This window comes from Rhamphochromis sp. 'chilingali', assembly GCF_963969265.1.
Source record: "Rhamphochromis sp. 'chilingali' genome assembly, chromosome: 6".
Lineage (NCBI taxonomy): Eukaryota > Metazoa > Chordata > Actinopteri > Cichliformes > Cichlidae > Rhamphochromis > Rhamphochromis sp. 'chilingali'.
In genome coordinates, this window is record NC_137933.1 from 415,077 (window position 1) to 439,937 (window position 24,861).

The 24,861-nt window shown below is 40.8% G+C and overlaps 2 protein-coding genes across 2 annotated transcripts in view; one reads left to right on the forward strand and one right to left on the reverse strand.

The window, feature by feature from the left end:
• Window positions 1-688: 688 nt before the first annotated feature.
• Window positions 689-17,831, forward strand: ano9b (anoctamin 9b). The gene is made up of 24 exons (XM_080884390.1): window positions 689-896; window positions 2,513-2,572; window positions 2,867-2,983; window positions 3,085-3,224; window positions 4,559-4,608; window positions 4,703-4,761; window positions 5,272-5,351; window positions 6,362-6,496; window positions 6,642-6,735; window positions 7,010-7,070; window positions 7,163-7,245; window positions 7,803-7,907; window positions 8,256-8,420; window positions 9,932-9,968; window positions 10,451-10,562; window positions 11,060-11,114; window positions 11,183-11,280; window positions 11,397-11,593; window positions 12,339-12,491; window positions 12,920-13,067; window positions 13,159-13,272; window positions 13,441-13,534; window positions 13,616-13,728; window positions 14,752-17,831. The coding sequence occupies exons 1-24, from the start codon at window positions 876-878 to the stop codon at window positions 14,783-14,785; spliced, it is 2,325 nt and encodes a 774-aa protein (XP_080740516.1). The 5' UTR covers window positions 689-875; the 3' UTR covers window positions 14,786-17,831.
• The window catches only part of cUnh16orf87 (chromosome Un C16orf87 homolog), a 28,071-nt gene continuing 20,547 nt past the window's right edge, over window positions 17,338-24,861 (reverse strand). The window contains exons 3-4 of the mRNA XM_080884391.1: window positions 21,684-21,863; window positions 17,338-18,087 (exon numbers count right to left, since the gene is read on the reverse strand). Of these exons, the coding sequence (XP_080740517.1) occupies window positions 17,969-18,087; window positions 21,684-21,863 (299 nt within the window). The 3' untranslated portion in view covers window positions 17,338-17,968. The remainder of the gene's footprint in view (window positions 18,088-21,683; window positions 21,864-24,861) is intronic.

Consider the following 24,861-nt stretch of genomic DNA (forward strand, 5'->3'; position numbering starts at 1 on the left):
CTACAGATTCCCCAACTGAAACCATGAATCAGTCATTGCATTTTATTTTGATTCTGTGAAACTACACCCATGCAGTTTGGGCTGCATGTAGTCGAGAAGCAGACACCTTCACAAAGGACACAAGAGGAAGTCTTTTTGTTATTTTAAATGATCAGATATAAATAAGCTGTGCTGTGAATTTCAAAGTGAGGAAACAAAATAAAAGATTGAGGGTTTCTCTGAAGAATATTCTCAATGTCGCTCTCCAGCTGAGCCCTTCTGTTGCAGCTGCTGTTGCTTACATGGTTGAGGAGGTGACCTACAGACCAGTCATTATGTTAGTTTGGGACTTTGGTGAATTTGTGTGGCCAGTTTAGATCACAACAGAATTAATTACAGTGAGTATAAATTTGATAAGTTAACACGCACATATATCGATGTGTCATATATCATTATTTTTCGGAAAAACCGATAAATATGACATTTAAAACCAAAGTTAAAGCATTAACAAGAGCAGAAGCCCGTTTACAGTTTAAGCGAGTGCAGTGTGGCGTACACTGACTGAGACGGAATTAAAAACGTGCCAAACACAGATCAGAGAACAGGTACTGTTTTTCTCAGGATTTGAATGCTCAAGTGAACTACACTTCCCGGGGAACCTGAACGCAACAGTCTTGTTTTGAAATGTGACGTCAGTGCTACAGGTAAAAAGGCACACCTGTACCGCCACACGGACAAACACGGAGCTAAAATATGCGGAAGTGAAGCGCTACGAGCTGGTTTAGAAAGAGTTTCCATCAAAGTTCCTGCGGCAGTGATGGAGAGACACTGCTGAGCTGCTGGGTGGAGAAGTGTCGAGAGACGGAACCCACATCTGCTCTGAAGCACCTTTCAGCATGTTCTTCAAGAAGGTCGAGGTAAATGGAGCGCCTGTGTTTTCATCCTCTGACAGAGATGGGGCGTCTCTGGCTTTTTACTGGAAACTGACCTGGATAGAAATGCAGCTGAATGAAATCATGTCCACGAAGAAAATACTGCTTTATTATTGATTTGTAGAAACGTTTTTAGCTACTCTCAGATTATTTCAACAGTCTGAAATCCTGTCCTGTTGTCGTGAGGCTTGATTCTCAGTTTAGTGTGAAGAATGCCAGGCGAGTCTGTACTGACTTGACATGTAGTACCGAATAAAAACACGGTGTTTGTATTTGAGAAGCAGGATGTTCAAAGGTTGCACCTAAAGAAAGTAACCCAATAGCTGGTAAATCAGTTTCAGGTTAGGATGGGCACTGGGTCACACCCATGCTAAAGGTTGCCACTGACAGATAGTAACTGTGTGAATGCTGTGAGCCACTTAACACTGATACGAGCTTCACAAGCAGCAGAAACAAAGGAGCTCCGGGCAGGTCTGGGCCTGCATGCAGCCACAGGCCGGAGAGGACAGAGTCTGACACTCTGCTCATGTTTCTAAACTTTACAAATGTACGGATGTTTAATAGAAATGTGTCACTGACATCCTGCTTCCACTCATAACAAACGGTGACTATAATAAACGTGTGTTGGATGATTTAGTGAAACTAAATTTACATCAGTAATGATGTCAGCTGGACTCTGCACTCTGACTTGATTAAGGAAAATGAAACTGGTTGTAATTGTCAGGTCAATGACAAGCAGGCTATCGGTCCAGACCAACCTGCTGTGAATGCTCTCCCTCTACAATAAATACACACTGGTCTTAGTACTCTTTGTTTTTTAACTAAGTACATGAAAGATATTAGAAAAGGAAAGGGCGTTAATAATAAACCATTTCAACATTAAATGTGGAACTTCATTTGGAGCTCTTAAAGACTTTGTGAAGCACGTCGTACCTTTAGGTGTATATTTGGTAATGCCAGCTACAAACTGTAGAAGCTGAGCAGAAACAGGTTGGTGTTGAATGTTGAATCCAATTGTGATTAAAATGGTTTGTGTGTGTTAACATGAAGAAGGTGCAGTTGGCAGCAGATGATCCGTCTCAGACATGGACAGGTGCAGAGTTGCATGTTTTACAGATGAACAATGACGTATATTTCCAAAATTGTGGAAATGAAAAACATTCATATGTCAGAATCATAGTGTTTTAGCTAAAGAAAGAAAATCCTCCAGGCAGGATAACTGGCAGCTGTGCTTGTAAGCATTGCTTTTCCAGTATTTAGTCATGAGTAAGTGTGTTACAACTCATTACATATGTGGTTATGGCCTCCCTGTTTCATAGTGTGAAGATACATAACACATTACAAAGTTGTTCCAGGTACCGAGCCAGTGACTGCTTCATAGCAGCACTGTTGTAACGGCTACCAGAAGAGCACCGAGTGACAAACTGTGTTGTACTTTATGAGTTTGACTCTCACTTCAAAATGTATGAATTCTAGTTTCAAAAGTTTGAAAGAGGCCTTTTGCTTTAATTTGTCTCCAATATATTGGAAATGTGTGTAGTATGATGTCATGTGGTGGAGTATATTTCAGTACTGACTGTGTATGTGTGTTTGTGTGCAAGGAAAATATGGAGCTGTGGGGCAGCAAGAAGGATGACGCTGAGCCTTTACTTCGTTCGCTGGTAAGAATCTGCTGTCGCTCTCTAAAACTTCCCTACATTAACAAGATAACAGCAGACAAATGTCGTCTGTAACATGCAGACATAAAATATACAAAGCTGTGTGACATCAGACGTGGAAACATTCAGGTTTATCTCCTGCTTATGTTCAGGATAAAACTCTGAAACGGTTTGTGTCTCTCGTCTCGTTTGCATGCTCTATCTCGGTGCAATGTTCCCATTTCTCTCCCTCTCTGTTTGTGTGTGTATATATACATATATATTTGTATACATGTATATATTTTTGTCTTTGAACAGCCCACCCACAGAACATTTGACTATGTGCTGGTCGCCGATAAAGTGGACAATGAGCAAAAGACTTTGAGACAGGAAGCCTTCATAGCACAGCTGAAAAAGAAAAACATACACATCACTGTGAGTTTCTCCAAAAATCTCTGATGTAACAAAGCACGAACAGCTGAATGAATAAGTGATGATAATGTGTGCGCATGCATGTGTATATGTGTGTGTTTCAGAGGATTACCCATGACAACAAAGACTTTTTTGGCATACGTGCTCCCAGTGAGATGTTTGAAGTCTACCAGTACCTGCTGAAAGTTTCTGACTCTTGCAACTGTTGTGGAGATGAGAAAGGAGCCGTCACCCAGGCAACCAGGTGACAAACTCTTCCTGCAGGAGGAGATGTTGGTGCTTTCTTCTCTCTCTCTTGCGCTCGCTCGCTCGCTCTCTTGCTCGCTCTCTCTCTCTTGCACTCTCTCACTGTCTCTCTCTCTCTCACCCCCCGCCGAGCCCTTTTCCATCAGAGTCCCATCAGGTTGGATGGGGAGCAACGATGCAGAGCCATTTTCAGATCTCTCCAAAGATGTTCAGTTTTTAATTAAATTAATTATACAGTTTTAAACAGTTGTACAGCACTTTGTTTGAAAGCGCTTTATAAATAAAGTTATTATTATTATTATTATTATTATTACCAAATCACAACAACAGTTGCCTCATGGTTCCTAATATTGTGAGATAAACATACAATAACACAATGTTCAATCAGATTTACCTTACTGTACCTGACTGAACATTGTTCAGGGTCCATGAACTGGAGGCAGACAGACAACCATGGAGAGAAGACCGACACAAAGATGAGACTAAGAACACCGCAAGGAAAGACAAAGATGTACTGTTAAACCATCAATAACTAACTAAGATGAAATACACAAATGATAAAATAAGAAAGCGATACCAGGGGTCAGGATAATAAGAAAACTCAAACGCAGAGAAATACAAAACACTGTTAACCAATTCAATTCAATTTTATTTATATAGCACCAAATCACAACAAAAGTCGCCTCAAGGCGCTTCATAGATACAGAGAAAAGCCCAACAATCATATGACCCCCTATGAGCAGCACTTTGGCGACAGTGGGAAGGAAAAACTCCCTTTTAACAGGAAGAAACCTCCGGCAGAACCAGGCTCAGGGAGGGGCGGGGCCATCTGCTGCGACCGGTTGGGGTGAGAACCAATAAATAACATAATCCTTCTCAAACCCAAAAGAACTCTGGATTAACCCAGCCACCTAGCAGGCGTTTGCATTTGATCATTATGGGGTGTTGTGTGTAGGATTGTGAGGTGGAATAAGGCTGCAATGGCAAAATGTGAAACAAGTGGCATGCAAATACTTTCTGAATGCACACTAGTGTGAGAGCTCTTTGTGGACTGTTACACAATGCAAGAATGAAACCGTTTAATAAAACTCCTCGTGGAAGGTCTTCTTTCATTTGTGCTAATCTGAGGGTCAGGTTTCACATCGAAATGCAGCAATGCCTGAGTGTGAGTCTGGCCTGCAGCCCGTGTGTTTCCCCTGCTACTTCTTCCCCTCTGTCCTGGCTGTTCTTCACTACACAACTGTCAAATAAAGACAAAAAGGCCCAAAAATAAATCCTAAAAACGCCACGCATCCACACTGTGTTCATTTGAGCCTTTTATCTTTTCTCCAGGATCCGAATTGTTCATTTCATCCTTCATCACACGTACATCAACACAGGAGGTGAGAGAATCTGTAAATCTTTAGCTAACGTGGAAGTACTGTATGTATGTTAATGTGCAACTTTTTTTCATGTAAACATGTTTTGTTGTGTCAGAAAACCTGGAAGAGCTGTTAATGAAGGATGTGTTTGAAACGATGTTCTGTCTTCATGAAGTGAGTAAGACTAACCTGCTGCTCTTTACTCGCCATGTTCTCGGTCAACGTGCAAAGCAACTCAAACTACAGCCTCACTAGGAAATCAGATTCAGTTCTGAAGCACAGTAAAGAAACAAAGTACGAAACAAGCACTGAATACTGGCTAAGAATTTGAGCATTAATAGCACTGTAGATTTTATTAAATGACTAATTGTGTAATAGAAATACAAGTATTGTCTTCGTGTTTATGGCTCTTCAAAGTGTGTTTCGTCTTGATAAATGCCAAACATACTTGATTCTGTGAGCACGAAACTCCATCAGTTCATAAAAATACAAAACAGATGAAAGATCCTTATTAAATATTTACATATGTACAGAAAGTCTGAGAACAATTTAGTATTTGAAACTGTGAGAAAAGACATTAGCTTTCAATCTGTGCTTTGAATTGGCCATAAAATCTTCTTTGTATTACATATTACAGAAATCCTGATGCTTCCTTGTCCCCCCTCCCCTCCCTGTGCCTTTCAGAGAAAGCAGCAGAAAGAGCTGAGGAAAAAATGGGCTCGATGGACAGCTCTGTTTAGCAGACAGCCGGTCAATGACATCAAGTCAGTCTATCCCTGTAACTGTTTTTGATGGTTTCTCTCTCTGTCTAACAGCGTCATGATCCCAAAAGTTGATTCTGTTCATCTGGACGTCGCGTTTCAGTGGGAGAAACATCTCGTCACTCGGCCAAGTCACGTCCATCATTAATGTGCAGTCGTCTTTGATCAGTGACAATCTGCACATTAATGATGAAGAGACTTAACAGCCCGTTGTTCATTCAGTGATGCTAGTTTCAGCCATTGTACAAATGTACTATTGATAAGGGACAGCCTACTCTAACCAGCAATTAAGAAAGTTAAATTCAAATTGTATTTGTCACATACACAGTACAACATGTAGTGAACATGTAGTGAGATGCTTGTGTCCGAGCTGCGGGCAGGCTGCAGACGTGGTGCGCCATTCCAGGGCTCAGTTTTAGCACGGGGGGACCAGCCAGGACCCTCACTGGATACAGGGTGGGACTGGAACTCGCAACTCTCACTCCAAAGGAGTGCACTACACTACACTATCCAGTTGCACTGATTGTGCACTCTAGTGTGAGACAGCCCGGTTGGTTTTGTAGTTAGTGAGCCGTGTGCTTGGTGGCTGGTTGCTCCTGCTTTGCAGTGTAGTGACCATGCCTGGTTTTCTTGTTCTCCCTCTTTTAAAGGTAATGGCGGCTTGGTCGTCTCTTTTAGTTTAATTAGTAATAGAAACATTAGTTTAAAATAAAAAACCCCTTTTGAGCATGGAGATTTGTTTCTTTGCTATTTACCAAGTTTACTGCTTTGTCTCCTTTTTTCAACCCGACACTTGTTACTGTTGCACATCTGCTGGACCTTTTAGCAGAACGTGACAACTTCTCTTGGCTTCATAAAGCAATGATAGATTTTACGCTGGATTTCTTCAGAGAAGGAAAACTGTCATGTTTTCAGAAAGGGAACCTTTGACCTGGTTCATTATTTTAAAGGGTGAATGGTAAAGTGCAGGGTTATAGTGTACCAACATGTGTTTGTTTGCTTTCTCCTTGCAGGTCGTACTTCGGGGAGAAGGTGGCTCTGTACTACCTCTGGCTTGCCTGGTACACTAAACTGCTGGTACCAGCTGCTATTCTGGGTGTTATAGTGTTTCTCTATGGCCTCGCCTTTTTCAACACCAACCCTCTTATGTAATAACATCATGTGCTATATTGTTTCTATACAAAACGATGAATCTCAGACAATCTTAAAGATAAAAATTTAAAATACATGGCTGAGCCATACCAGTATTATAAGGCCTAATATTGTATCATGTATAATACTTTTGGTCCCCAGTAAGGAAGTGTGCGAGTCCAACATCACGATGTGTCCTCGCTGTGAAAAGAGGTGTGGGACATGGCAACTGTCAGACAGCTGCACCTATGCTAAGGTGACCTTAATTCTTCTGTTAATCTTGTTCTCATGTGTTGTCTCAGGTGTATGCATAAACAGTTCAAATCATTTAACATTCAAAAATACACCTACCAGCTGTAAAGTCCCCTCCCAACAGTAGTTCTTCTTCTTGGCTGCAAAAACCCTTTAAAGCCCCCCCCCCCCCCCCCCCCCCCCCAATGATACAGAGCTAAGTGAAGAGCTAACAGTCCTGCTCTTGATGTGATTGTTATTATTTTGCTCTTCATCACACACGTGTTGTGTCTGCACAGGTCACACATTTGTTTGACAATGACGGCACTGTGGCTTTTGCAATGTTCATGGCAATCTGGGGTGAGTGTTTGAGCATCTGTGATGTGTAATTAAATTGGATCTGATGTCTGATTCTTTTGTACTTCTGGGTGAATTAAAATGTGTCATTTTAGCCACTCTGTTCTTGGAGCTGTGGAAGAGACACAGAGCTAAACATGTTTCTAAATGGAAGGTCTATGACTGGTGTGAAGAGGAGGTAAGACCTTTAGCTGTGTCTGCGTACAATAAAATGTTACATGCTGTCGTTTGGGGTCTGCTCTCATATAATGACTGACTTGGCTTAACCACGAACATTCATTCACTGATCTCAAAATGCACACATGAAGAGTTCAAGACTTTCATGTGTGCATAAAGAACTCTGATCAGCTGATAATCATCACCCGTCTGCAGTGATAAGACATTTAATTTGTCACATAAAGTTATTTCTGTCATCTTCAACCTTTACTGCTCTTGTTAAAACCCTTATATTAACACAAATTTCTACTTTACATTTAACTACTGATTTTATCTACTGTTCTGATTTTATCTGTTTTGATTTTATATACTGTTTTGTTTGTTTGTTTGTTAATTAGTTAGTTAGTTTATTTGCTTGTTTTAATCAATTTTAAATCATGCTTTTTATTTGTTTTTGTTTCTAATGTCTCTGTAAAGCACTTTGAATCACCTTGTTGTTGAATTGTGCTGTACAAATAAACTTGCCTTGCCTTTATATATGTTTAATGTGTGAATATCTGTGTGTGCGCATCTCATCAGGAGGAACTGATCATGGAACTAGTGAATGATCCAAACTGCAAAGCTAAACAGTTCAGACACTCCTATCTACGGAGTACCCTGGTCCTCATCCTGGTCACACTCATGGTAAGAGACCTGGACCATGCATCACACATCTAAACCTCTAAATATGTAAAACTGAACACGTGCTGTGGATGGAGTTTGGGATGGGGCCTGTGTGCAGCATTCCTTGGTGTGATTTTTCTCAGAAACTCTAGGACACATCGCTGACTAAAACCAGCTCACAACCACTTTAAAGTCCTGAAACAAGAACTGTAATGCTATATAACTCTCAGGTGCAGAATCTGGATTGATCTTGAAGAACATGAACCTGATTTATGGAAAATAAAAATCAGACTTTTAAAATAAAATAAAAACCCAAATGAAATTGTGGCCCACTGAATAAAAGTATGTGTTGATGTGATTGTTTTGCAGTTGATGCTGATTATCGGCCTCGCTCATGCTCTGGTGGTATTTCGAGTTGTCGCTGCGCCCTTGATGTCTGAGAGTAAATGGGAGTTTTTGAAAGACAACGCCAACCTTGTATCTGTTTTTCTTGGAGCTGTGCTGCACTACATCACCATTCAGATCATGACCCGCGTATGTATACCTGGATCTTCATCACTCAGTGTTGGCAGAATGAACAGGAAGAGCATGTTCCGTTTAACCAGCTTAAAATACTATCCAGGGGACCAGGGGACCCCTTTGATTGGTCATTGTTGCACACTGCAACATCTCCCAGCATGTTAAGTTTAAAAGCCAACCTGCACACCCTGCTTAAACAGAGCCAAAAACATGCTGTTTGAACAAGTTTCTTCTGTAAATCTTGCCGTGGGCTGCAGCCAGCTGAAGCTGGGGAGCACACAGTGGTCTCCCTTTGTGTTTGCTGTCTACTATAGCAGCACTCTAGTCTGGGCTGCTGTGGCTCAGGCTGCTGTGGGCTGCCTCATTTCCAAATGGCCTTTGGCCAGACACTGACACTGTCAGAGTGTGATATTTAGAAAGCACTTAAAATCATAGGAAATGCATTGTATATATTTGTACGTACATTTTCAAAATATAAAGTGCTTTGAGTGTTGACTTAGAGCACAAGTGAACAGTCGGCCTCAGCCTCTGCATCTTTTGCCCTGTAATGAGTCTGGGGACCAACTGATGGTGAACCTCTAAAACAGAGAGGCTGTCGTTCTCAAAAGCATGCACAGAAAACCAAAGGATAGTGTATTTGAAACTTGTTTGGCCAAACTTGCTATCAAAACTGCTCCACATTGTCTGGCAACAGACATACAGGAGATTTGCTCTCCTTATTGTCTGTGTAGGTTTGGAAAGAAAGTTGCGTCTTTAAGTCGCGTTCTTTCCCTCCTGATTTTTACCTTTACCATTACCCATGAAGTCGCATTTCAGTTGGATTTTGAAATCTCCCGACTATTACGTGGGCGTTTGGACTGGGCCAATGAGGTCTGATGGTCTCTGCTGTCTTGACACTTCATCCTTGACTTCTTTTGTTTTCCTGCAGTCCTGGCAGCCAGTAAAAGTGAGTAAAATAATTTTGTTGTGCCAGAGCGTCTCACAGCTATCGGAGCATTCAACCTGCCCCTGAAACTGATCTGACAGGTCAATATACAAGATGTGATCAAAACACCTGATGTAATTTGTCCACCAATGCTTTCGTTGTCTGGACCAAAACCCTCACCCTCTGGGTCAAGCTGATTCAGTTCAAGGGTCATCACTAGTCATCTGTTTGTCACTGTATAATCATACCTACATATTACTTTCTTTTCGACCAAACCAACATAATCCTCGTCCAGCATGCCAGTGCCAGCCTTTAAAAGCACTGCTCTATCCATATTCAGTCGAGGAGATCCAAAGAGTCAGAGCAGCATGCCCTCAGGGGGATTAAAGCAAAAGCAGACTAATTTAAAACAGGTATGGGGTTTTTGCCTTTTATAGAACTCAACTGATAATGCTCTTTAGACAAAAAACCTTTACATGTAGTCTTCAAGCTGAAAGACGCAGAGGACAGTTTGACTGGAATCTCCTGAAAAGTGCTGCTGTATGGATCCAACCAACGTGATGCGTATAATTAACTTCTGTGTCTTTAACTCCACCTGCAGGTCAACAGATGGGTCTCCCTGAAGTTGTGTGATATTGGTGAGAAGCAATTTATTTCACTGCAAACAATAACGATACTAATATATTCACAGTTGAGCCAGACTATTTTGACCAATCAGAAAAAGGGGGAAACACAGATCATGTGATTCTGCTCCTGACGGCCTTCTGGCACATGAGCTGGAGAAGCAAAACGTGTCAGTAAAGCTGATGTTTACTGACAGGAAAGGGAAAGCTTTGGGTGCTCTTAAAGAGTGGTGCTGATCTAAGTGGGGACTGATCATTGGGCTGGCTGATGGTGTAGGCGGAGGTTTTGTTGTGATCAGCTGAAGCTCCGAAGCATAAACTGAAAGCTTTAAAGCACCTGTTGTCTTGGTGCCAGCAACCACAGCACAGCCTGTGGCAATGATAAGCAGGCCATTATATTTTAGCTCATTCATGTGTAATAAACTAATTTTGACATGTTTTCCTGAGAAAACGAAATATAAGACATTTTGTTTGTCTGTGCATGTGTTTGTATTCAGAGAAGCTGAACTCACTTGCTGCTACCGAGAGGAGCTTCACAGTCAAGATGTTCACCTTCCAGTTCTTCACCCTCTTCTCCTCTCTCTTTTATGTGGCCTTTTTTCTGGGCAGGTACTCTGTATTATTATTATTATTTATTTATTTATTTATTTATTTATTTATTTATTTATTTTAAACATTAAGATGACAGACAAACTAGAGCTTAAATGATTGGCTGACTAATGATCTTGGGTTTTGACAGCAAACCAAGTTAGATTTTTACTTTTTGTTATTTATGTTTTAGTCATGTATAGAAATATCCAACCTGTCATTGTTCAGACTCCTCAAATGCATTTGTAAAATATATATAAAAAAATATTAAATATATAAAAAATGAACATCTTGGAAAGTCGGAAGGTAAAATAAAATTCTCTAATGCAAACGGTCAGCTAGAAAATGGTCAGCGGATGAACTCTTATTGGAAGATCTTCCTCACAGAGTGACACAGAACATAGTGTAGAGTACGTTACTGTACACTTACCATGCTGTCATTACTCTGATATGATACTGAGAGCATTATAGCAGATGTTCCCCCAGCTGACTGCTTATGTGACGTTGTTTCGTCACAGGATAAATGGCCATCCAGGAAACTATGTGCGTCTCGCTGGGCATCGACTGGAAGAGGTATGGAGATAATCAAACATCCATATATATGTTTGAGTGCTAACACTCATCACTGTCGTGTGTTCTAGTGTCATCCCAGCGGCTGTCTGACAGACCTCTTTATCCAGATGGCTGTGATCATGCTGCTCAAACAGACTCTCAACAACATCGTTGAGTTCACAGTACCGTAAGTGTGCTGTTTTCATTACAGCTCTCCTTTAAGGAAATGGCTCAGCAGCTACAGGACCTCATCGAAAATGGTGTAATCAATGTGTTGTACTTCTTCATGTGTATGGTTTCCAGCTGGTGCAAAAGACTTGTGAATGAAAAAGCTGCAAAGAAGCTGGAGAGGAAATGCGGTCACTGTTACAGGAAGGCTTGTCGAGAGGAAAATGGATGTATTGAACCATGTGACATTTGCAAACATCGTGAATGGCTGCATAACTACCACCTGGCCAGCAGTGATGCCTTCAGCCTGTTCAATGAATTTTTGGAAATGGGTGGGTGCTCTTAGTCTCCTGACCACATCTTCAAAAAACAACTCACTGATTACAGGGTCAGTTGTTTCTCACACAAATGGCACCCGAGTGAGACGTGCCTGACATGTTTGTGCAAAGGTTAAATGTTGGAGGACAGTCATGAGCAGATGCAGTTTAGAGACAAACTGAATCAGCTGCAGCTTTTGCTCCAGTAGACATCACTGGGCACCAGCATGTCCTTCATATCTTTCCTAAACAGAGGGGATCATCTGATCGCCAGGGTTCTGGCACCAGGGACGTTTTTCAGATCTCTACCGTAACCTCCTAAGACCCGAACTCTTCCACAGCAGCACTTTTAATTTCCTTTTGATATTTGGGCTGATTGGGGCCCGATGAATGTAAAAACAAAGAATTACCAGATTTTTTTTTTTAACCTTATTTTTGTTTTTATGAAAAATGAGAGCCACATAAGAGGACATTCGTTTAAAATTTTGATAGAACAGTAGCAGCATAATGTCCTCGTAGGTGGATATCAGGCCCTTGTAGAGCAAAATTGAGTATTTTGGTCTAAATAACCCAAAAAGTGATGTCCACATATGTGGACGCAGGTCCTAGGAGGTTAAATCATAAAGTGCCCTGAGTTGACTGTTGAACTGGTGAAAATAATTTTTTTTACACCAGGTTTTTATCTTTCATCATGAAACAAATGTGAATGCTTTCTGAAATGACTTCAAATCTATGAAATTCTTATCTCTGTGTTGTCCAGTGATCCAGTTTAGTTTCACCACCATATTCGTGGCAGCATTTCCCCTCGCACCCCTTCTAGCCCTCGTCAACAACATCTTTGAGATCCGTCTGGATGCTATCAAAATGGTCCGCCTGGAGCAACGGCTGGTACCCAAGAAGACTAATGACATCGGTGAGCTGTGTGGGTTTATACCATGACACAGTACAGCACTACAGTGAAGTGCAGACTTTAACGTTTCAAGGATTCAACAGAACTACTGCATTAACCATTAGAGACTTACAGCCAGTTTTATATACAGTCCCAATTTTCAGATTTTCGTTTTTGCTTGTTATAAGTGCAGCTGTGCCTGTAACAAGCTTGTCTGGTTAGAATCCAATAAAGCCACTCTGTCATTTTAAGAGACTGACCAGCAAAATGGCCTCAGTTTCCAAATACTCAGAAACGGATCCATAATTCAAAGTTTCAGTATTCATGTTTTTTTTTTATAGCAATAAGATATCAAGAGCTGGATTAAACTCACTGATGTCCATTATAAGTCAGCACAAAACATTCACTGTGGGTTGAAAATGTTATATAATGTGTGTTTAATATGTCTGCAGGTGTGTGGACAAAGCTGTTGGAGGCCATCGGTGTGCTGGCAGTGATCGCTAATGGTCTGGTTATTGGAATCACATCGGACTTTATTCCTCGACTTGTCTATCGTTACCATTATGGCCCGTGCGCTAAGGGAAAGCTCGATTACACAGAGTCAGTCAGATTTCAGCTGGTAGAGAAACGTGTGAAGATGTGAGATGACTGGTTTCTGTGTCGTCTCATGTGTTTCGTGCTCTTGTTGCAGCTGCATGGAGGGCTACATTAATGACACTCTGTCAACAGCGTATATGAATAGTTCAAACTTCGATGCATTCATAAATCCCTGGGAAAGGCATAACTTCAGCATCACAGAGTGCAGGTGAGAATACAATCCAACTTTATTTATATAGCACATTTAAAACCAAAGTGCTTCAAGGTTAAAACATAACAGATATATTATGTTTTAACATAAGCAGAATTACTCTGCTTGGTGTAAATATACGAGTCATTCACAGATGTGATTAACAGGACTGTGTTACATGTGCAGCTACAGAGACTACAGGAATGAAAACGACTACTCGCTGAAGTCTCAGTTCTGGATGGTCTTGGCTGTGCGCTTTGCCTTTATCATCCTCTTTGAGGTTTGTTCATCACACGTGGCTCAGACTGGGTTGTTTTTAACATTGAAATATCCACCTGAATATTTTCTTGTGTTTCTCCAGCATGTTTTAGTGATGTGCAAGTTTATAGCAGCCTGGTTCGTCCCAGATAATCCCACGCAAGTGAAAAATGAACGTCTGCAAGACAAACTGACTCGTCTGAAACACGAGCTACGGTAAGAGTAAAGTTATGTTTTACAACTATACTATCAGAATGCCTCTTAAATATTTCCACATGTTATAGGGATATCCAAACACTTGAGATGAAGCCAGTTTCCCTGCTAACAATATAAAATGTTCCTTAAAAACACCTTTACTATGGTGTAACTAGTTGAAGGGGAATGTCTCAGTGTACAACCTGAAAAAAGAGACAAAGTTTATTAAACCTAAGTAAAACATGCCACAATAAATATTTTTAAATGTACACAATTTACATACGATCTAGGTTTGAGAGGTAGAATCACAGCTAAATGTGCAAAGTCAAGTCAATTTTATTTATACAGCACCAAATCACAACAAGAGTCACCTCCTTTATATTGTACAGTAGACCCTACAATAATGCATACGAAGAAAAACCCAACAATCATATGACCCCCTATGAGCAGCACTTTGGCGACAGTGGGAAGGAAAAACTCCCTTTTAACAGGAAGAAACCTCCGGCAGAACCAGGCTCAGGGAGGGGCGGGGCCATCTGCTGTGATTGGTTGGGGTGAGAGAAGGAAGACAGGATAAAGACATGCTGTGGAAGAGAGACAGAGGTTAATAACAGATATGATTCAATGCAGAGAGGTCTGTTAACACATAGTGAGTGAGAAAGGTGACTGAAGAGGAAACACCCAGTGCATGATGGGAATCCCCCGGCAGCCTACGTCTATTCCAGCATAACTAAGGGAGGATTCAGGGTCACTTGATGCAGCCCTAACTATATACTTAGAATTGAAACTTTATTTTTTGCTAATCTTAAAAGTAGCGTAGTAGTAGTAGTCAAGAGAAGACAGCAAACATTTTGAACTGAGATGGAATCAGGAACTGGAAGTGCTGGTTTGAGTATTCCCTGACTTCCAACAGTCAGTGTGAATCCATAGAAGTGTCTTGTACTTTGGCTATTGTGACATATTTCAGCATGTGAGCATGTTACATTCTGTGGACTTTCTTCTGATCTTATTCTATAAATCGTGTTTGTGTGCTTTGTTTTCCAGTGAAAAGAAACTGAGCAAATCAACAGATGTCTGACTTCCCCACTCTGACCTCAGGTCTGTGCCCACTGGCACATGTGGCCTTGGTGAAATATGAAATGGAAAGATGGATATGGCTGCTGCACTACATCCCAGCTGCAGCATTCTTAGATTCATGTATCAGGGTGTTAACAGACTACACATGAGGTCTTGTGATGTTCTGATATTAAAACATATATTTTTGCCATTTAGAGTTATTAATACCTTGGTGTTGCAGGTCTTGGTTGGACACAGTTTAGCTGTTCATCTAGCAAGAGTTCAAAGTTTGTCTTAATTAGCCTTTGAACATTTTAGTCAGATAACTGGCTGTTCCTGCAAACAGGGCTAACTGTGTGTTCATGCATAGATAACAAGTGTCCCACTTCCAGCTTCTATACACACTAATCTGCATATCAGACACTGTGTGCGCTAACATCAAGATTAAATGTGTATATTTATTAAAGCATTAGACAAATACTAGATACATTTTCCATTAAGCAGTCATGAGAAAAGAACTCCTTTTAAATAATGTTTCTTTACAGCCTTTAAAAGATAAGGTCATCCCCTGTGACTGTATGATTGGCTTGATGAATGCATGATGCGTCATGTGATCCTTAAGTGTTTTATCAGGTTTGATTCGAGGTTAAACTGTTGGAGATGAATCCTACAAATGTGACTGGTTAGAAACAGGAATTCATTTTGGTTCTTAAAAATATGCTTTTTACTGGCAGCGTTGCAATGTTTGAATGTTTTACTTTAAAATGTTTTAAAATGTAACTGTTGTTCATAATTCCAGTGTCACAGTATAACATGTATAGTTATTTGGATTGAGCCAGAATCATAAGGGAGCTTAGCTTAAGCACCAGCACTGTGTAAGTAAGTAGTTTTCTCCTTTAGCAGCAATAAACTATTAACACATGCACACTGGCTCATGAATGTTAGTGCTAGACTTCAGGGTTCATCCTCAGTATACACATTCATGATTTCTTTTGGATAAGTCAGCAGCGTCTCTTCAAAGTTCCAATTCCAGCATTTTATTATTGCTACATTATTTTGAATATACACTTGTATCTATATAGGATTATTTCAGATAATTGTTTTCTTAGTACTGTGTGTAGAAACGCATAAACATTATTTTGTCTGCGCGTCATTCATATCCTGAATGTTTGTTTCCAAACCTTCTGTAATGCTGTGCACAGGCAAAATGACAAAACTGTGTCACTGGCCAAATACTTACGGACCTGAGACTTTATTCCATCTCATCTGTGGAACAGGGTGACACATAACCAGTTTCAATGGAAGTTGACATGCAGTAGAAGAAGGACATAGTTGGAAGAAGCCATCATGACATCTTCCTTGTTGATTTCACAGGTTTTCTGTAGTCGCTGCACGATAGTTTACTCTAGTACATAATACTGGTGCTACTTGCTCACGAAAAGTGAAAAAGCAAAGATTACGTATAGGCAATCTAATCCTACAATACTCAATCATAACATGCAAACATGTTATTGTTAGAGCTTTAAAGTGCATTGTTTCTCCATCTTTTAAGGGACATAATGAAACAAAAGTAATGATGTTGTTTTAAATGTAACCGGATACAAATCCTTGGCATTGTATGAAAATGCTTGAAGTCAGGAAGTTCCCTAAATGCCGGGTTTGTTAATCTCAGTCTGTTTTGTTTTCGTGAAAATTCAGTTTTATTTACACAGCGCCAAATCACAACAACAGTCGCCTTAAGGCGCTTTATAGTGTAAGGTAGACGCAATAATAATACAGAAAAACCCAACAATCACATGACCCCCTATGAGCACTTTGACAGTGGGAAGGAAAAACTCCCTTTTAACAGGAAGAAACCTCCTGCAGAACCAGGCTCAGGGATGGGCGGGGCCATCTGCCACGACCAGCTAGGGTGAGAAAAGGAGGACGGGATAAAGACATGCTGTGGAAGAGAGCCAGAGATTAATAAAAGCATCGTTAACTGGGATATGGTCACCTGATTAACTCTGACTGGCTGAAGAAACCCTATGGACGCTGTTGTGGTGTGATTAATAGCTCTGCACTGTGCTGTCCACTTGATTTTGGTGTTTGAATCAATCTCCTCAATTTGTTGCAAAATCTTTTTGTTTCTATATTCTTATTTAATCCTTGAATAAAAGCTGACGGTTTCATTTCAAATCTACTCTCCTACTGTACACACAACACTCCTAAAATGAAACATTTGGACCTTGAGAGCTCTCCTTTAGCCAGTTCAGTTCAATCTAACTGCTTTGTTTCAGTATTTCCTCAAAGTAACCCATGTGTACAGCAACTGTTTGTAATCCATGTTAAGAAATGCCTTTGGACACTTATTAGGCCACTTAGGTTTAGGTGTTATCTAAAGTCACTCAACCTAGTGCCAAAATAAGATTTAAAGAACATTTTCCCACTGGAAGTTCTACAACCATCTTTGCTATTCTACCAAATACAGATATAAGCAACTGCGCTGCAAGCCAAAGTTTGACATATGAAATGGGATCAGCAGTTACAACCAAAAGTTAGAAAAGATAAACATTTGAGTCCCAACTACATGTCAAATGTTTGGGTTGACTGTCTTTAATACATTTTTATAAAGTAATCAAACAGATTCATGCGTCACTGTGGACATCCAAAGCCACCAATAGCGATCAAAAAGAACAGAAGGAATCAAAGTTGGACAGATTTGAAAAGCAACAGTGTCTCTGCCTCAGAAACATCCACCTTCCTCCAGGAGAGCTGAACACTGGGCTGACTGCAGTTTTTAGTCCATCCACATTGTAGGCATTGTGAAACTCATGTGAAGCATGGCTACAGAAGATTCCTAACATTATATAAAATATGGTGAGCACTGTGCAAAGCACTAATTACTGACAGTTTGCTTTAAATCTCGTGTATGCAAATGTATTGTCTTTTCATGGTCATTCCAGTAAAGATCATTTCATAACAGTCCATTTATTTTGAATACGATAACATATAAGCTCTTCCTCTCTTTGACTTCATGGAAAAGTCTTCTGATCCATGGTTGTTGCAACTGATATTCCAACATAAATCCTTCTCGCCATGACGAGATAAGACTTTGCAGTTTCATGAACTGTGTCTCGTAATCCAAGTGAAATACAGCCAGGTTCAGCTCCAGAGAGGTCTCGTCTCTTTGGTCATCCGTTTTCTTAGTTACTCTGGATTTGATTCACAAGATAAGTCTCTGCGCCAGGATCTTGCGGTTGATCTCAGCCAATGCCACAGAAAACACAAAGGCCTTCTCATCAGAGAGACTCGCGTATATATCCACCTCCTTCTCCTGTTTGTCTGTGAACACACACACACACACACACACACACACACACACACACACACACACGGCAATAAGTACTTAACAACACTGGCTATAGTTTCAGGTGTCTGCAGTCTCAGACTCATAGTACCATAACAGTATCTGCAAATTCTAGAGCAATCTGTACTGTAAGGCCATATTCAGTATACACCTATTACTTCAGAAACTGTTAGTAAATAAATACATTGCTTGTGTTTGAAAACCAAATTGGCAAATGGAGCATGTGCACATAATATAAGGTCCACATACAGATTCAAAAGCATTTTGCTCTAAAGACAACTGTGGTGGCAGATTTCTTTTTTCATTAATCACATATTTAATCACATCACATTAGTTATAGCAATATCACTTTCTCACTTTCTCATAGTAAGAGCACTCCTGTCACCAGTTTACATGCATGTGGAACGTCTTCTGCTCATCAGGGATGTAAATCTTTAGGTGACGGCCAAGCAGAAAACGAGGTCAGAGGAGGCGCTTGTTCGTACAAAGGAAGCTGAGCTCAGCAACACGGCCACTGGAGCCGTGGGAGGCTTTCCTCTACGTGGTCTGGTTGAAAACTCCAAGTGTGTGGAAGATGGTTGTGTGATAGAAAGAGATGCTGACAGGGATAAAAGTTTTTTTATTTGTAGTTTTTGTTTTGTTTTGGATGGACCACTGGGAGGGAAACCTCAGGAATACGACGCCTGACTTCAGGACTGTTGTGGGAAGGACTCTGTCCTTAGTTTATGGTGGTTAACACTGTTGGACCAGAAAGAAAAGGCCGGACGGCAAACGCGCTTGTCCACAAAGCTGAGCCCAGCAGTGCGACCAGTGAGGCCGTCGGAGGATCCCCTCGGGTGGTCCGGGCAAATCCAGGTTTTGATTGTATGATTTTTTTTTCTTTCAGAAATATGGGAAAGAATACATGCAGCATGAAGTGTGTAGAAGCTGTAGAAGAGGAATGCAGTGAAGTGTGTGTGCAACAGAGAGTGATGGATAGAAGAACAAGAGGCAAAGTGTTATTGAGCAGTGATGAAAATGATATTAAATATATGTGTGTTGGTACAGGTGGCTGCGGAACTGGATCAGCGCCCTCCACAAGCTCAGCGGCCGGAGCAAAATGATAGATTAACATAACTGGAACCACACCAGCCGTGCTTTGGCTGAATATTACACAGCTTCACCTTCAGGTAGATGTTACACTGAAGAACAAGCTTCGAGGACAATCAATCTCTCCCTGAAGACAAAATGCAGTTCGAGAGCAACGGCGTCGACTTCAAGAGTCAACAAGGTGAACAGACAGCAGCACTGCCCTAAACCCTGAAGGGTTCAGCAGCATGTAGCAGTATGTACGAATGCCATCATGGATGCAAGCATGCGCTCCTGATCACAAGCTGAGGTTCACCAGCGACATCACTGTGTGTGAATGCACTTGAGAAGACCGAGTTTCACATTTGCCATACTGGGAGCTGAAATGGCAAAGACAGAGACTGAAAAGAGTGAAAGATAAAAGGCAAAGCTGAAGAAGAACGGCCCACTGGGCCTCTGACACGCCACAACCGTGAACTGCTGCAGAGGTGGGAGAGACACAGCAGCTGTGAGAAGTGGAGAGAAGAGAGCATGGAGGAGAAATGAAGGCTGTTGTTGATAATGTGAGAACACATGAAAATTGGGTTGGGAAACTGTGGCCGGCTGCGTGTGGAGGTTGAGAAAAGTCCGTAGGATCGCAACAAAGGTAAAAATAAAATGCACACAAACGCACATAAAGAGAGAAATGTGAAGGACCCAACGATCAATCCAACAAGAGCGTGCCAAGCTCCAACTCAGCGACTGCAGAGCAGACTCGGTGCCACCCAACAGGGATCAGCGAATGAATGCAGATGACACCTGATTAAACAGTCAGGCAGTTTTACCTGAAAAAATTCTGTGGTGTGACGTTTCTAATCATTTTACAAATGATATGCATTTACACGACTCTCTGAACATCACAAACTCCGTTAGTCCTGAGCATGAGTGAAAGTGACTGGAGTAATTATAGCATGCAGGTTTTACAGCAACTTGTGCTCATTTTGTAGGGTAGCTAGACTGATTTTCCAGCATGTCAGTGCATAAGTGCATTAGGCCCTCATTGTCTGAGGAAACTTAAAAATAACAGCAGTTGTGGTTTCTTTTGACATGTGTACAGAACTTCGAAACATTGTGTGACACCGTAAAGACAGGATTTGGGTTCATCACATTTCATTGAGGGATTTTGATCGGCCTCAAACATGCTGGAAGCACCTAAAGAAGGCGGTTGTTCTTCCAGAGTTAAACGTGGTTGTTTTAGTTTCCCCAAGATGTTTTACACCTTTTAAATGGGCTGATGGCCCTACAACAGTGAAGAGTGCAGTACACAGCATAGATAGAGTGGCAAGATCTACAGTGGCTTGAAAAGTGTTCGGCCCCCTTGAACTTTCCCACATTTTGTCCCATTACAGCCACAAACATGAATCAATGTTATTGTAATTCCACGTGAAAGACCAACACAAAGTGGTGCACACGTGAGAAGTGGAACGAAAATCAGACATGATTCCAAACATTTGTTACAAATAAATAATGTGGAATGTTCTTTGTCTGCGTCTCTGCATGTAAGATGTGAGGCCACAACTCAGAGATGGCCCTGGGGTTTCACTGGGAGCTCTCTCCACATTGCAATGTGTTTATTAAACCCACTTCAAATCAAGCTCACTGGGTGTGTTGCAGGTTATTGTTAAATTTTCCACAACACAACTCAAAGGCAATTTATTTCATTCTGCTTTTGCAGATTTGCATAGTCAACCCAGAATCAGTGCAAGATGTGCAAACAAGTCCTTGCTAATACACAGTAACATGCAGGAGTCTTGATCCACCCTCCTTACTTTATATTTTACTTTCTGATCATCATATTTCTTTGTCTGTTAAGCTGCTTAACATGGACATAAATCATTTGAATATAAAAAGTGGTGAGCAGTGCTGTGTCTGCATATGAGACACTTAACAAAGGACCAGTTTGAAACTGTATCTGTACTTACTTATAAGAAGCCTGGAGAGCTTCCACTTCCTGAAGACTACTTAAAGAAATGACAGAAAACTGCCTCAGAGTGTTCAGGATGTGCTGAGGAATAAAGGTGCTCACACCAAATATTCAGTTGTAAATACCATCGTAAGTATGTATTTCCATGTATGTTTATTTCAGGAAAGTGTTGCACACATTTCCCAAGCAAATTATAAAAAGAAGAGGATTTTTAATTATCGTGTGTATAAGTTTGTGGCAATGCTGGTTTTCCTGTCACGGGCAGACTGAGCTCTAGAAGGCAATATCAAAGCGCCAGGTAGTCTAGATCTAACCTCGCCGTTTCCCCCCATTTTCATTGGATGCATTTGTAATTTAATAGATATTATTCCATAGTTTGTATAGCCACTTTATTTAGTGAGTTCCTGCTCATTTCTTTTGTCCTCCTGTCTATTTGTACTGTGACAACACAACAAAGGCAAAACTAAAAAAAAGGTCCCTAAAATGAGCAAACAAAAAAACAGTGCCACAAAATGCATCTGTGAATATGACTTGTTTTACCTTTCTCCTCTTCCTGTTTCTTCAGCCCCACTGTTTTTGGTCTGCCTCGTCCTCTTCGTATGGGATCTGATTGGCTGTTAGCCCGGGGTCTCCTCCTGTTCTCCATGTCATTGGTTAGAGGACACTCAATTCTCTCTCTGCGAATGCGCTCAGTCCTCCTCCGCCTAAAGTCCAGCTTGTCTAAAGCAGGGATTACAAATACCACATGCTGTTTAGCCATCTGTTCAGGGGGGTGTTGTTCAGACTTCCACCCAAATCCTTGTTACCAAAAGCAGCTTTGTTTTTTTGTTGTTTTCTCTCTTTTGTTTTTTGAGCAAGGTCTCCAATTTTTAACATTTCATTCATGTTTTCACAATCACACGGTTTCTGTGTATGGGCAGTATAAGGAGCTAAATATTTTGTATTTCTGGGCTTCCAAGGTCTTTCCCACAAACCAGGAGGCCAATCAGATAGTAGACAGAAAGTTAAAAATGTATGCAATGCCTTCTGATGATGCTGCCTAAGAGAAGCATGTATAATGTAAACAGAATTGGTCCTAGCAGTGAACCCTGAGGAACTCCATAATTAACCTCAGTGTGTGAAGAGGACTCTCCATTTACATTTAATGTAATTTGCATACTCTGATTGCTATGAGAAAATATTATGGTCGACAGTATCGAACGCTGCACTGAGGTCTAGCAGGACAAGCACAGAGATGAGTCCACTGTCAGAGGCCATAAGAAGATCATTTGTAACCTTCACTAAAGCTGTTTCTGTGCTGTGATGAGCTCTGAAACTCTTCCATTCCTCTGCACATGAACAGAGCAGTCATCTGCATCTACTGTTTAACAACTACTCTTTCAAGAATTTTTGAAACAAAAGGGAGTTTGGAGATGGGTCTATAATTAGCTAAGACCGCTGGGTCAAGAGATGACTTTTTTAAGTAACAGTTTAACTCCTGCCAGCTTGAAGGCCTGTGCAATTAATAGAGATAGATTGAACCATTAATTGGTAGGACTTCTTGTAAAAATGGGGTTGATGATTTAGAGGAAGTAATTGCTGAAGTTATTCTCCAATTGATCTTTTTGAGTTAAGAGCATATATATATATATATATATATATATATATATATATATATATATATATATATATATATATATATATATTTATTTATTAGGGGTGCAACGATACACAAAATCCACGGTTCGGTTCGATACTTTGGTGTCACGGTTCGATATTTTTTTGATACAAAAAAAAATGTTCATGCCTTTTTAATTTGTCATTTATTAAATTTTCACGGCACATTCTGCACCACATCTCTGTGCGTTCATCATTTGTTTGAAGCCAGCTCACCTCCTGCAACTACTTTTCCGAGAATACGTGCTTCTTTTGTGGTTCGGACTCCTTCTGACATTTGTTTGGAGGTGGAGGAACATCACAGTAATTGCTTAAAGGAGCTTCTTCGACATCTTTAAGAGTTCTAAACAAATGTCTGTCCTCCTCCAGAAAATCTTATGTACGCAAACACGCGTTGCAACTTCTTATCTTGTGCGTGTTTTTTATTTTGACAGTGAATGCGCACCTGCGGACCACTTATGTGCAGCCCTGGTTATTTAGCTCGTCATATCGCAGCCACAGAAATTCTTTTGTCCATGAAACCATAAAGCTGCACTTTCTTTTTGCCTTATAGTCTGATTTGTCATAACTTCTCCGTTTTGTGGTAAGCTTTTCTTTGGCTGTCACTTCTTCACCCTGACCTGTCTTATTTGGCTCAGCAGAACTGAAATGCTTTTACACACTCACTCACATAAGCTCAGCGATTCTCTGCGCGATCAACCTCTCACATGTTTAAGCTGCGGGAGATTTCACTTGTCATGTTTGCATAGTAAGCTAACGATTAATAAGACGATGTCAGAGGAATTGGTGCACAAATTAAATCAGTGCTGTCGCTCTCTATACACAGTTCACACGATTGCAAAGTGAAAGCAAAAAAACAAGCGCAAATTCAAACGCGACTTCAATATGTCACATATTGACAGTGGCTCACCGATGCCAATGACATAATTACCCAGCTACATTTCTGAAAGAATGCAAAAGCATTGACATATATTTTTCCTACAATAGCCCGACGGGCAGGGCAGAGATCGATTTTGGTAGCCCGACTGGAAAAATCGCTAGCTCCGGGACGTCGGGCTAGCGATATTGCGAGCCCTGTATCTGATTGAGGAATCACTCATCTTTGGAAAAGAGAGTTTATTACAGAGAAATCTTTCCAAAATAAAAGCTATACTATCCGCTTCTTCTGGGCTATATTCTCAGCAGCATATTAAACATATCAGGTCCCCATAAGGAGAATCCTGTGCTAACGGCTGTCTAAATGACTCGGGTAAAGTTTGTAGCATGCGTGCTTGTTGTTTTTGTCTGCTTCCACTTGTCTTTGCACTAGGATGATGTCGGTGTAAATGTGCAGTCATATTCGTTGTGTTCCCACTAGTGCTGTCAGCGTTAATCTGAAATGGCATTAACGCAATCTCCGTTAACGAGTTACCGCGGATCGCCCCGTGCGTGGGGCTGGACGGCCAACACGTTAACGAGCTAACTGCGCTAACGCACTAGCTCCCACCCATGTAATTGAGCATTGCGTGGCACATCCAACATACTGTTTTACTTTAGTCCATGAGCGCTTACCTTCAGGGTCATACGTCACATGAAAACCAAAATAATTCCAAACGCCAGATCTGAATGAGGTGGGGGAGGTTCAATTTGCCATGTTGCAAGGAGAGCTTAACTTCTGTCTCGCTAGCTTGCCCTGCGCTCAGTGAATCTGCGTTCGACTACTCCGCCTAGGCTGCACTGTCGAGCGCAGATCCACTGAGCGCTCAACACAGACAGCATCGACAGAAGGAAAGTTGATAAAATAAATAAAAAATTTTGTATTGTTCGATACATATGCGTACCGAACCGAAAGCACTGTATCGAACGGTTCAATATCGATACGAGTATCGTTGCACCCCTAAAAAAAAAAAAAAAAAAAAAAAAAAAAATATAAATACATATATATATTTATTTATATATATATATATATATATATATATATATATATATATATATATATATATATATATATATATATATATATATATATATATATGCATGCCCTGGTGCTTCAGTGTGTTACTTCTGTTTTGTTTTTGTGCAT

Coding starts and splice junctions, on each gene's coding strand:
- ano9b (XM_080884390.1), top strand. CDS start 876: ATGTTCTTCAAGAAGGTCGAG. Junction 10,563..11,059: donor GTGGCCTTTTTTCTGGGCAG/GTACTCTGTATT, acceptor GTTTCGTCACAG/GATAAATGGCCATCCAGGAA. Junction 11,594..12,338: donor CAATGAATTTTTGGAAATGG/GTGGGTGCTCTT, acceptor TGTGTTGTCCAG/TGATCCAGTTTAGTTTCACC.